The sequence below is a fragment of the Gobio gobio genome (genome assembly GCF_949357685.1).
Source record: "Gobio gobio genome assembly, chromosome: 4".
Lineage (NCBI taxonomy): Eukaryota > Metazoa > Chordata > Actinopteri > Cypriniformes > Gobionidae > Gobio > Gobio gobio.
Window position 1 is genome coordinate 34,100,335 of NC_137100.1, and position 14,537 is coordinate 34,114,871.

Here is a 14,537-nt window from a genome sequence, read left to right on the forward strand (position 1 = left end):
GAACTACTGAACAATGTTTCAAAAGAATGGAAAATACTGAACAAAGACTTCGTTTTGGCGAGCGATTCGTTAAATGTCTCTAACATGACTGTTGTAGCTCGGCAAGTTCTCTCATGTGAGATGTTATGCGCACACACTGAATTTGGCTTCTCAGCGAGCGCTAAAGTTGTTTTTCTTCTGCATTAGCCCATGTTTTAAATATTTTTTTTGTGGCTCTAACCAAAGTAAACTTTTTTTGCTTTAAAGACATTTTTTGTTCAAATGTTCTATAGAAACTAAAAAATTCGTTGCAAATTGAGAACTGTTTATTCTTAAATGATTGTTTTTTGCAATTGTATGGCTTACTATGTTTCATTAGAGCTTGTTAATCTTGAATATAACTTTGTTAATAAAATAAAAGTATTGAAAGAAATCTTCATAATCATTTTTAATATGGCAATACTGTCAAACAGACATTCTAACTATAAACAAAACTGGAGCTAATATGTTTTTTGGTTAAAATGTAAAGTTCATGTATTTGCACAGCAGGATAATTAGTTACCAAAAATGTATGTTAAGAATCGTTTTGGGAATCGGATCGTTACTCCCAGAATCGGATCGAATCGTTAAGTGCCTTAAGATTCCCACCCCTAATATATATATATATATATGTGTGTATGTATTAGGGCTGTAACGATTTGACCAAAAATAAAAACCTCGATTAATTGAACATTTGACCTCGATTACAATTAATGAACGATTATTTTGCTCTTTTTTTTTTTTTTCCCTCACAAGTTTTTTGAGTAAGTTCCTGATAAGGTTTGTTCTGTAAATATTTTCTACTATTAAAGGTGGATTTTTTTTTTCTAATGAAAAAGTGCATTTCTTTGTGATTTTAAAATACTTGAAGGAAACGGTTCACTTTCAGCAGTTATTGTCTATGGAGCAGATTTCTGTTTGTTGTACATCAGATACAGATAAATTAACACTGTAGGCCTACATTACATTTATTTGAATGCATTAATGAGAGTGATTGTGTGTGTGAATTACATGTCTCTATTCATTATGAAGCTGAGGTTTGTACTTAATTCAAGGGTATTAAAATAACGGTTGAGTTTCTAAGCTACTTTAGTGACTTTACTTTAGTCACAGGACAGATCCTGCATTTCTGTGCTCCTCTGCGCGTGATCTTCACGTGATGTGCGAGCTTCTGTCGGAGTGTTCGTTTGTCACAATAAATCAGGCATTAGTTCAACATAATACACATCTGATGGTCGAAACTCGCTTTAATGTTCAAACTGACAGGGCTTAAACCACATTCAAATGACAAAGCTTTGCGAGGACACAGGTGAAAGAGGTCTGCCTTCAGGGCGCGCGCGTTGTCGCGTTTAAACGCATTTACTTGACAAACTTTACGAGCACGAAAGTGAAAGCGGCTTCGGGGCTTGCGCGCGCCGTCTCTCTCTGTGTGTGTGTGTGTGTGTGTGTGTGTCAGCGCGTAGGCTATAAGAACAGCAATTAACTGACCTGTATAAACTGTGTAAAACATGCAGATACTAGGGATTCAGGCCATCTATAAACACAGATAACTGCTCCTGCATCTCTCTGTGTGCCTGCAAACTGCACTTGATGTGACTGACGGGGCGGAGTCACGTGAAAACCGAGATAACCGACATGGGAAAAATACGTCGGTTAGAGGTTCTGAATGTCGGTTTCAGTTATTTTTCGATTAATCGTACAGCCCTAGTATGTACAGTCCCCTCCAAAAGTATTGGAACAGTGAGGACTATTCCTTTATTTTTTCTGTAGACTGAAAACATTTGGGTTTGACATCAAACAATTTATATGAGACAAAATATCAACATTTCAGCTTTTATTTCCAGGTATTTACATCTGGATCTGATACACAACTTAGAAGATATAACCTTTTGTTTGAACCCACCCATTTCTCATGTGACCAAAAGTATTGGAACAGATTAACTTAAAATAGATTAAAGTGAATAAGACTTAATATTTAGTTGAAAATCCTTTGCTTGCAATAACTGCATCAATCCTATGACCCATTGACATCACCAAACTTTTGCATTCTTCTTTTGTAATGCTTTTCCAGGCTTCCACTGCAGCCTCTTTCAGTTGTTGTTTGTTTTGGGGGGTTACTCCCTTCGGTCTCTTTTTTAGCAGGTAAAATGCATGCTCTATAGGGTTTAAGTCTGGAGATTGACTTGGCCAGTCTAAAACCTTCCACTTTTTGCCCCTGATGAACTCCTTTGTTGCTTTGGCACTGTGTTTTGGGTCATTATCTTGCTGCATGATGAAGGATCTCCCAATCAGTTTGGTTGCATTTTTCTGTAAATTGGCAGACAAAATGTTTCTGTACACTTCAGAGTTCATTTTGCTGCTGCCATCATGTGTTACATCATCAATGAAGATCAATGAGCCCGTCCCAGAAGAAGCCATGCAAGCCCAAGCCATGACATTAACGTTACCTCCACCGTGTTTCACAGATGAGCTTGTATGTTTGGGGTCATGAGCAGATCCTTTTTTTCTCCAAACTTTAGCCTTTCCATCACTTTGGTAGAGGTTAATCTTTGTCTCATCAGTCCATAAAACTTTGCCCCAGAATGTTTGAGGCTTGTCTCTGTAGTTTTTGGCAAATTCCAGCCTGGCCTTCTTATTCTTCTTGCTAATGAGAGGTTTGCATCTTCTGGTGTAGCCTCTGTACTTCTGTTCATGAAGTCTTGTGATACCTTCATTCCTGCCCTCTTGAGGTTGTTGCTGATGTCACTAACAGTTGTTTTAGGGTCTTTCTTTACAGCTCTCACAATGTTTCTGTCGTCAACAGCTGATGTTTTTCTTGGTCTACCCATTCGAGGTCTGTTACTTAGTACACCAGTGGTTTATTCCTTCTTCAGGACATTCCAAATGGTTGTACTTGCTATGGTCAATGTTTTGTGCAATGGCTCTGATTGATTTTCCATCTTCTCTCAGCTTCACTATTGCTTGTTTTTCACCCATAGACAGCTCTCTGGTTTTCATGTTGGTTACACGTCTAACTATAAATGCAGTCTGCACAGGCAAAACCCAAATCTGAAACTGAGTGCAGACATTTAGTGCTATTTATTGTTTGAATAATCAATGTAATAGGACACACCAGGGCAACAAAACACACCTGTCAGTCACATGTTCCAATACTTTTGGTCACATGAGAAATGGTTGGGTTCAAACAAAAGGTTATATCTTCTAAGTTGTGTATCAGATCCAGATGTAAATGCCTGGAAATAAAAGCTGAAAGATTGATCTTTTGTCTCATATAAATTTTTGGATGTCAAACCCAAATGTTTTCAGTCTACAGAAAAAATAAAGGAATAGTCCTCACTGTTCCAATACTTTTTGAGGGGACTGTATGTATGTATGTATGTATGCATGCATGTTATATCAAGATAAAAATGTGATGATATGTATCGTTGATGTAAACAATATGATTTTTGATATAGGAGTTAGATTTATCCTGTCATCATGTACCAAATCCAAGTCTTCTGAAGAGACATGATGGCTTTATACGATGAACAGATTCAGTATTCCGTATCGCATTTTGTATCGAATCATGACATGAGTGCTTCGTTACACCCCTAATATATTATATAGAAAATTCAACCCACCAAAGTGGCTAGTAGAAGAGACTGCGTTACACGCCACTGCTGAAATCCACCCACAATTGGTGGGTGTTAAATGTCAAGCCCTGTTTATATACATCTGGAATTGCTTAGAAATATCCTGTAGTTGTCTTGCTAAAGCAGTGACTGTGCTGTACCTTCAGGTCTCTGTGGATGATTGGAGTTTTACACTGGTGGAGTCTGGCAACAGCTTCACAGGCATCACAGAATATGTTGAGCACCTCCTCTTCAGTGAATCCTACATGCAGCCGTTGGTTCATCTGCTTCACCACCTGACCAGCTAGATGGCACACATTAATTCAGTCAACAAAGTAGGATCAGATTAGGAACATCATGGGGGTTAAGGAAAACCAAGGCCTTACATAATCCATTAAATCCAGATTTGTTCAGTGTTATTTTAGTATTATGTATATATTATTAGAGTATTTATTCATATCTTGAATTTTCTTTTATTTTGTATAAATTTTCTTTATTTTTTTGTGTAAGTTTAAGTCATTTTGTAATTTTTTTATTTCTATTTTTTATATTTCTATTTAGCTTTAATTTATTTTTATTTTAGTTTGAGACATTTTGCCACTTAAATTAAGAAAACAAAAAAATAGAAATGTTTAAGTTGAAGCAAACATGCATATTATATTTAAGTTTTATTTCAATCAACAAAAACATTTTCAAGTTTTTGTTAATAATAGCAACAATGTATTTGTTGTCTAATTTCAGTTGCCTGCAGAAGCCAGTTATAATCATCTAGATAAGAACATCTTACAGATACATTTCAAGGTATCAAAGCAATGCATTACTAAAATTGGGAACCAAGAACTGGCTCTTATTTAGAAATACCGGAAATTGCAGGACATTCAGTTCTGCTAACAGTTCTCTAAAACAGCTGCCTCTAAAACTGGATGTAAAAACCAGAAAAGGTAAACAAATTTAAACAAATTCAAACATTTATTTATTAGTTCGTATTTACAGTTGTAAAGGTATTTCACTTTAAGATTAATGTGAGTCGAACAACAGTCAGAGGGCTGTTTACTGTGATGCAAGTATGAGCTTGTATTTCAGGAAAATTAAATCACACAAGGACACACAGAGATAACTTTAGATTGCATAAGGACCAGTTTAGTATGAATTTAAACCTGTATTACCCTTGCAATATTCCATCAGAATCAGAACCTCCCATACACTGTCTCCCACTGCACTAGTGGTTGAGTCCAGATACCGCACAATGTTCTTGTGGCCCGACAACTCTTTCTATGGGGACATAACAAAAAAGATTTTATGTGTGTGATGTATTGATGTACTCATACAAAAACACATCTCAGCTTGACTCACCATGATTGTGATCTCCCGCTTGAAGATGTTCAGATCGTGGATATTGTTCACATACATCCTTTTCAGGGCACATCTTACACCGCTGTGCGTGCGGGCCAAAAACACCATGGAGAAACCTCCTGGATACACACACACACACACAAATATATACAGAAGGTTCAGATGTTTATCTGGTCAGCGATCTCAATCTTCTCAATCTTAATGAGCAGTTTGACCAGTGATAGACATTAAGCAGTTTAAACGAGAGATATCATAACGATACGATAAATCGTTATTTTGAAACATCGTGATATAAAAATGTGACTATGTATCTTTGATGGAAACTGTAAATGATATGATTCACAATAGAGTTACTTTCATCCAAGGCTCGGCTTACTGTATTTATAAGGTATAATGAAATAATGAAATCGGAGCGATTTCTGTCCCTCCATTACAGTCCATTCCACTATAACTTAAAAGATCCCAAAGAAAGTATCATAAAAGCATCATAAAATAATAAATCGAGTGTCTAATCCAAATCTAAGCCTTCTGAAAAGAAACGAGGGCTTTATATGATGAACAGATTTACAATGGCGTGCATACAAGGACGTTCAAATGTTTGCGCCACACGCGAAAACAACATGAGAGTGAGTAAATGCAGAATTAAAATTTTTGGATGAACTAACCATTTACAGTTTTGCTTCCTTGCGATTAGAACTGTAATTGATTGGATTGATCAAGACTGACATCTTGCACTGATTTGGGACCTGAGTCTGCGCAGTAGAGAGCAGGAAGTAGAGCTGCTATATCAAAACCCCACCCACACTCCTGCAGTATCTGTTAGTACAATTTACTGCAGAACAATTCATTATGTCAGTGTAAATAAACAGTTATGGAAATGTAGAAATTAAAGCTAAAGCTCCAATCTCCACCCAAAAATCCAGAAACAAGTCTGTTGGTGCCTCAGTGTCAACTTCGCTCAGAGAAGCTGTCAATCAAGTGCCACCAAAAGGACCTGTTTGGACCCATTATATATTATATAATTCATTGTACAACAGGCCTAAAGGTTTTTAAACCAATTTCAATGAGTAAACTAATCTATCTAATCTTATCCTCGCAGTGCGTCGGTTATGCAGTGATGCAAATTAAATAGTAATATTAATTTAATAATAATCGTTGCCTAGTAAGAATAAGAATACAAAGTTAATACATTAATAATTGGAAATGCCAAATCCTCTTATAGCTAATGCATTTGAAGATATCTCAGGCTATCGTCAATACACAATATCATCGTCTATTGGCACAACCCTATTGTTTATACATTTTTATAAAAAAAAAAAAAAACGATTAAAATGAAACAAAACAATAAAATGCTGAAATGCCTTTGTAAATGACAATGCTGAAATAAGCAAAATGGCTGATATCACTGGCAGCAACTACACTGCCATTTAAACAGAGACAGTTGTGGGAAGCACTTTGCACCAGAAATGAGAGTCGGAACTGAACAATTTAAAAACCCATTACAACAGCCTACGTCTCATTTTTGAAGAAAATTGAAGACATCTTTTGTAATAGAGTTCCTTCATCTCACTAAACTAAAATTGGAAGACTTGGGGGGATGCTACAATGCTAAATGAGTGGACCGAAGGACAGAAAAGGCTGAACTTTATTTCAACCCAAGATGAATTTAGGAATGGTTCATGTTTAATGCAGGTATGAGACAAAGAGATGTCCTCCCAGTGCAAGTCCTCTGATATTGCTTAGTTGCTCAATACATAAAATGTATTTTCAGGAGGAAAGTATAAACGGAGAGAGGCAGTCTTAAGCCAAGTTAGGGATGGGCTCACTGTTGGCAGTCACTTGTGAACAAAGTTAGCCTCAGGAGAAAGACAACCTTATACGGTTGGTTCACCTGAAGTTGAAATTCTGACAAGTTTACTCAACCTCATATTGTTCCGCACTCATATGACTGGCTTTTTTCTCTGGAGAAGAAAAAAAAAAGATGACACTGCTTTTTCCCATAACAAGGCTGTCAAGCCGCAAATTAAGTGAAAAAGCACCTTAGAACTTCAATAAAAGCAGTTCATACAACTTGTGTGCTAAATTCAAACTCTTCTGAAGATAAAACGTATCTTTGTATTGGGAAATACAGGCAAGTTCCAGTAAAGGTCACAGAGATACTAAAACATGAAACATGCAGTAAACTGTAAAAAGTGATGAAGGTTAAAAAACTGATTCCATATGGGACAACAACAGTAGCTTGAATTTAAAGTGAGAGAGTGAATTTAAAATATAAAAATGCTCCTCATTAAAATGTTGTCATTATTTATTTATATCTAGCCACCTTGCTAAAGCCTCTGTGCTTCAGTGAAAGTCATTGAATGTGTGTATTGACCGCCTACACAGTGGTGAGGGGATCTGAACCAACATGCAGCAAAGAGGGGTGCCATGCCTCCGCAACACTTCTCCCATCAGTTCCAGGGTGAATGAATCCTGGCAACGTATGACTGGTGAGCATTTTCTCATTAACAGCATGCTGAGTCACGGAGCGGTCTGCAGAAAGAGAGTGCCCTGACACAAAGGAGGACCCACAATGCCGCACTTGTTGCCTAACAAACTCGTGCTTGTTTAGTCGCCCTGATTTGAAAAAGTAAAGAAAAACAAGTAGAGAAAGAGAAATATATATAATATATTTTATTGTATAGTATAGCATTATATATTATATTATATTATATGATATTATATAATTAATATAATATAATATAATATAATTAATATAATATAATATAATATAATATAATATAATATAATATAATATAATATAATATAATATAATATAATATAATATAATATAATATAATATAATATAATATAATATAATATAATATAATATAATATAATATAATATAATATAATATAATTAATATAATATAAACCATCCAGGTTTTCCCATGACCTTAAAACCCAAGTTGTAGTAATTCCCTTTTGGTGGCCCTTAAAGAAAACTATTTAACTTTCAGAAAGCATTTTGCAGTGGTCAAGCCTACAGTGTTATAACACTGACTGGAGGGGTTGGGCAATGCTATATATCCCTATTACCTAGCACAATCGTTGACCCACATTCAGAGGTGTGTCCCAATTTGTGTACTTAAAGGTCCCATGGCGTGGATTTTTTAATTATTTTATAATGTTTCGATTTTCAGATTTTAGCCCTGTGGCTTGAATGCTCTGTTTGAAGGGGCGTGTCTGCTGTGAGACGTCAGTGAAAACGCCCACTGTTGTGATTGGCTGACATCTTTGCATTTGAAATAAGTATTAGATTTTGTGGCGGAGGGGGCGTGGTTTAGTGAGGTCTGCAAGCCCTGCCAGAGAAAGACGGACTGGGCACTCGTGGACCAGAGAGATGGAGAGCTGGAGAAAGATTGCGGACTCAGTTTTATTGAATGAAGTTGTTGAGAGCGCCGTGAGCGCGAGTTAATTTTTTTGTATCTGAGAGTTCTGAATAAACACGAGTCCCAGTCACGCAGACCCGGTCTTCTTCCTCCTTATTCTATGAACTTTGTTACACATGTGGAATACTTTTACTATGTTTTTTTTACCATTACAGCTGTCGATATTAACGAATCATTAAAGTGTTGATTATAGCATTATTTTTAGATATTTTCCCATCACATGAAAGGCTGCAGTGATGAGCATTGAGTAGACAGACATGGCTGTCTGTTGATCGCGTGAATGCAGTGATATCGTCATTGCAATGCGTTTTCTCTCACAAAATGCCTTCACCACAACTAACAGCAAACACAATATCGATATGAATACAGTAAGAGCTTCGTTGTGCAGCATAAAAGCGTCATTCATTATAACGGCAGTTTGGGTAAGTGTGCAGATACACTCGCGACGTGAGATTGACAGCTCGGAACATTATAAGAGAGTGTTCTTTGATCGCTCTCCGTAGACAATTTAAATAAAAGACATGATTTTGCTCATTTCGGTATATGCTGCTGTTCCGAAGTTCGCCGCTAGTTGTCAGTGCACTCCCAAACTGACGCAAAACTGGCAAATGTGGCAGCATAGAACAAAATGAATACCGCAGTTGAATCTCACTCAACGTGCCCAAAACTAATTATTAAAGAGAGGAGTAGAAGTGAAATTTGGAACTTTGCTTATAAAACTGGAACCATCAAACCTTGCCAAGCATCGGCCATCTGCTCATCCTGACTTGTACAAAACATTAAGAGATCGACAGGTGAGTGGATAATTCAAAGATTTCAAACGATCTAATTTAGACATTTATTTTCTCTTTTAACACTGATCAACGCACATAAGATCGTCTCGTTTAAATATAATGAAATCTCCAGCGTTCGTTTCAACCAATGATGTTTAAATTTCATAATATTTGCATGCATACTATTGCACTTTTTACATTCGCGTAATACATAACCGACTGCGTTTATGTGACTACTCACTAAAGATGGAAATGGTGTGTATTTGACTAAGGAAAAACAACTTAATTTGGAATGCGCAATCTCTTTAGAATTGTGTGTGCTTTGTTGGTGTGAGCGCAAAGAAAGCTCTCTTTCAAAGAGCTCCCATACCATGTATTACGAAATGCTATAAAATTGCTTGCATGTTCAAATTGGCAAGGTTAAAAAATATGTGGGCAGTGATTTCCATCAGCTGTCCCGAAACGAAAGCAAAAGTGTTGAATCTGAGTGTGCAGATTGCTTTTATAGTGCATGTGCGATGTCTGTTGAAGCCAGAATTCAATTTGCTCATTTTGAGAGCTAGGGAAGGGAGTAATGCTGAAGTTACTTCTCACAAGAAAGTTTTCACATGACTGATTTAATGTGATAATCTTCGTTGATTAATTTAATAATAAACATTTGCGTTAATTTTCCTCGCTTTATAAACCCCAAACTTGCGTGAGTGAGTAAAATTATCAATGCCAAAATTCAGACCCTATATGGTATCGATTTAATATCGGTACTTCGGTATTAAATTGTGGTATCGAGCCATCCCTAGTCTGAGCTTTCATTTTCTCAAAGGCAGAGCAGGATACCCAGGGCTTGGTTTACACCTATTGAAATTTCTAGCCACTTGGGGACCATACAGGCTAGGGGAACTCATATTAAATGTTAAAGGGTAACTTCAGTGATTTAGCATTAGGCTTTGTATCAGAAGAAACCCCGTAGTATATTTGAATTATGGTACTTTCCCCCCTCATTTCCCCCTGAGACGAGATAATTAGGCATTTTATTTCTGGAAAAAATCCTCCGATGACGCAAATATCGTCATTTTGCGTCATCGGAGGATTTTTTTGGCCAGAGGCTAAAAACTACAGCCAGTAGAGGGAGCTGTTCCGCATGTTTTCAACCCGCCCACAGGGGAGAGATCTCACACACAGAATGTAAATGCGCTCGGCCTCGGGCATTCATAACGGAGTGGTGCAGATAAAAGTGAGTGTCTCAACTTTTCAATGAATTCCTATGAAAGTTTAGCTTCCATATATGCGATCAGAAAGCGCGCCAGACTGGACACGCGCTGAGAATGACTGCCGCGCTTACCTCACCTCAGCTCTGCTCAGCTCTTACTTCCCTCTCGTGATTAAATTAAATCTGATTCCTGCAGCTGCGTTTGTGTCCGTGACTTTTGTTCGGCTCACTCACACTTTATTGAAAAGACACGTTCAGATTTTAATTGTATTAAATTCTCTAACTGAACGAAATTATTGTATTATGAAGATCAAAACGACGCTGGGGGCGGTGTAGGGAGTGGCCTCGTAGGGCAGGGAAGCAAGTGCATTGGGAGTTGTTGTATGGGAGTTGTGGGAGTGCATGGGAGTGCATGGGAGTTGTTGTCTTTCACCCACATGAGACAAAAATAAATTTTCTGTCTTTTCTCAGTCTAGAAGGCACCACATTCAAAAATAATTTCACATTTCTACTACATAAATGACACAGTTTAAATACACATTCATCTTCCCAGCACTGAAGTGCCCCTTTATAAAAAAAAACAAAGTGAAATGTTCATTTCATGGGACCTTTAATATGCACTGCAAGTCATTTTGTTGTATAAATAGTGAGAGTAGTGTTCACACAAAAAAATTCCAACAAGAAAAAGTGCCTTTTAAATACCCGTGTATTTAATCAAAAAAAAGGAAGTGAGAAATGTTGCACACTTCATGCTCTCATAGCCAAAGGGGAGGGGCTATCAGACTCAATGCCAGATGCCAAAATAAACTAAACCGCATACACTAGATAGTTAAGTACATACTATAATGCACAGCATAAGTGCAGGTTCATGACAGTGTGTGCAGCAAAATGGAGGGGCATGACAGAGCATTCTTGGCATCATATGATGGACATCTAATCCGCATTGTGCTCCACATTCAGATACAAATATACTTATAAGCTCCTCAGAGTCTGAGGCCACTGTAGAAAGCACGTCATATTGGTTTGCAACCATAAGAATCGAATTATGAGCTTCCAAATATACTAAAACGATTACTGCCTGGTCCTCTCTGCCAAATATCCCCTTTGCACAGGCCCACCTTCACTTCCGCTACATAGCTTTGAGTGAAATTTCTTCAATTTAAAGAGCTGAGGTCATCTCAGGAGGCTACACGCAAGTAAAGAAAGAGCTTTAACCAATCCATGCCTGTTCACAATGAGTTGCATATGCAGCATGAGGTCCTGCAACAGTTCCACTAACACTGTGCACAGAATAGAGATCTCAGACGCAGCTCAGAAAGTGTGTCATTGTTCACCATCATTGAGCAAGGAAAGCAGTCGCATGCAGCTGATGACTAATACAGACAAAGAACAGTTCAGTCTCAAACTAACATGCCTCACATCACAAAGCCAAAGTGCTTCTAGAGGTGCAGATATGCACAACAATTGGAGTCCTTACCCCAAAAATGACAATTCTGTCATCATTTATGTCGATCAAAACCTATATGACTTTCTTCTTTGGAACACACACAAACATTTTTTGAAACATGTTTTTGGTGGATACACAATGAAACCCGTGGGTTCCAATGTTGTTTTGGACTCCATTGATTTTTACATGGACAAAATTAGTTTTCCATTATCCAAAATATCTTCTTTTGTGTTCTGCATAAGTCATACCAGTTCTTAACGACATGAGGTTGAGTAAACAATCACATTTTGGGTGAACTACAGACATACACAGCAATCTTTTGTGCAAGCAGCACAATAAAGTAAAAAAAAAAAAAACCTCACGGGCACTGATTGAAAGTGTCTTGAATCACAAGACATGTTGTGCAAGCAAGCAGTTTTTTTTACGAGAAACAGGAAGTGTAGCCAGGCCATAAAATCATATTCGTATATACTAGCTTAAATTACACTGGATTATTACTTATATAGGTCAGGTGCTATTCTGACATACTTGTCGTGATCTAGAACAGAAGCAAGGGACACATCACTCTGTTAACCTAAGGGACATCAACAAACATACACACACAACGCAGCTGTCTCCTTCCTGAATGAAGGTGGCCTCGGATTCCGCACACAAGGGCTCATGGTAAGGAAAGCAGTGTAAGAAATCCAAAATGTTGTACTATGGCCGACTCTCAACTAGTATACGCGTTCTGCGCCTGTGTGTAAATGAGACAACTAAATATTTCTGCAGATATTTTTGTCCATATTCTTCATTCAAAAAGGGATACCAACGCTGTAGGCTGCAGATACACAAATTTTGAGCTATGATCAAATGCTTTTCTTATGCTTTATTTAAAATGCTTGCAGTTTTCTCAATTTTGTTGTGCGTTTATTTTGTTATTGAAAGGAAAGCGTAAGGCACAGTCACATTCATCTAAACGCCGCTGTCAGCAATGTGGGAGGCGTCAGATGTTCGCCAACAGTATAATCGCTGCTCCTGTATCTCGAACTACGTTTTACCCCTTAACAAAGAACAAAAAAGAACTTTGCCATGAGTCTATCGCAGCCTTTAGCTTAGGGATGCAGTGGTGTAAAGTAACAAATTAAAAATACTCTCGTTACTGTAATGGAGTAGTTTTTCTCAGGAATTGTACTTTACTAAGTAGTTTTAAAACAGTGTACTTTTACTTGAGTACATTTTAAGTGCTGTATCGGTACTTTTACTGCGCTATTTTCCTTAAACCTGCCGTCGCTACATTATGTTTATATTTTTCCTGTCAACGTGATTGGCTAAGACTAGGGGTGTAACGGTACACGTATTCGTACCGAACCGTTTCGGTACAGGGGTTTCGGTTCGGTGCGCGTGTGTACCGAACGGTTCCGAATGCAATCTTTAACAGTTAACATTTGGCTTGTCTTAAGCGTGGAACACACTTCAATCCTAGTTCCCACTCGAACATATTGAGTATTCAGTCCATTTCATCACGAAATTCAAACGATAAATGCCGCTTTGACGCTCTTTAATGTGACGACTGAACACTGTATAGGCGCGTCAATTCCGGCCACGGCGCGCGTGCACGCGATCATCTCTTCCAGAAGAATAAACATGAATTAATATCTTAAGGTATGTTGAGGATACATTAACACTTACTGAAACATCATATGTCGTGTAATCGCTCAGTCAGTGTTTCAACCGCGGAAAGATGTCAAACAGCTTGTAAACAATGTCATTCAGTGTCCACAGCTGTTAATTCACTAGAGAAATCAACTTTCACTAAATATATGCACAATATTTATTTATTTATTTATTTTAAATTCTACTTAACATCTTAGTGATGTCTTCATTATTTAATGTACGTTTAAATAAATCTGTCATGAAAATGACAGCCACTGTGTATAAATGATTATAATTTCAACAACGAATTGAAGAAAAAACCTAATTTTATAATTAGATTTAGGAGTTAATGCAAAAACTGCCTTATGAGAAGTTTACATGTTTGCACAGTGTTATTTGAGTGTTGATTATTATATCTAAACATGATATCAGCTGAATCTAGGCTCATAGTTTGGGCTCTGTTGTTAACCTTTAATATTATAGTAATAATGTACAAGGGCTCCCTATATAGTTTACAGCATTATCCTTTATAAACTTTTAGTTATAATTGAATTCATTTAAGGTCAGACAATTTTTTCAGTAAACCACTGTTTATTAAAAATATAAATAAAAAGCAATTTTTTAAAACTGCTGTACCGAATCCGTACCGAACCGTGACTTCAAAACCGAGGTACGTACCGAACCATCAGTTTTGTGTACCGTTACACCCCTAGCTAAGACAAATAATCAGTCCTGTGACTCCATGCGTCACGCGTGTGACTCCCGTCATATCAACCATAGCGTTAGTGAGTCGCGAACAGCCTAGAGTGAGAGGCACGTGTGCTTTATGAAAGGGGGTTGTTGCTGGTTACTGTATGATCACCGAAATCGTGAAATTGCCTTAAAAAACACAAAAAATTGACAGCAGAATATTACATTTTCTAATACAAGCACAAATGGTACATATTCTGTTAGCGCTGCATGAGCTTGCGGTGCCATCTGCTGGAAACACTTCATTTAGCTTAATTGTTTGCCAGGCTTCAAAGTGTATTAGGCATTAACCGATCGTCACTGCTAGATTTT

At 37.4% G+C, this 14,537-nt stretch overlaps 1 protein-coding gene across 4 annotated transcripts in view; it reads right to left on the reverse strand.

Moving 5' to 3' along the window:
* bmp2k (BMP2 inducible kinase) overlaps positions 1-14,537 on the reverse strand; it is a 53,570-nt gene that overhangs the window by 21,447 nt on the left and 17,586 nt on the right. For all 4 annotated transcript variants that reach the window (XM_079815144.1, XM_079815143.1, XM_079815142.1 and 1 more), the window contains exons 2-4: positions 4,983-5,101; positions 4,796-4,901; positions 3,791-3,933 (exon numbers count right to left, since the gene is read on the reverse strand). In XM_079815144.1, the coding sequence (XP_079671270.1) occupies positions 3,791-3,933; positions 4,796-4,901; positions 4,983-5,101 (368 nt within the window). The remainder of the gene's footprint in view (positions 1-3,790; positions 3,934-4,795; positions 4,902-4,982; positions 5,102-14,537) is intronic.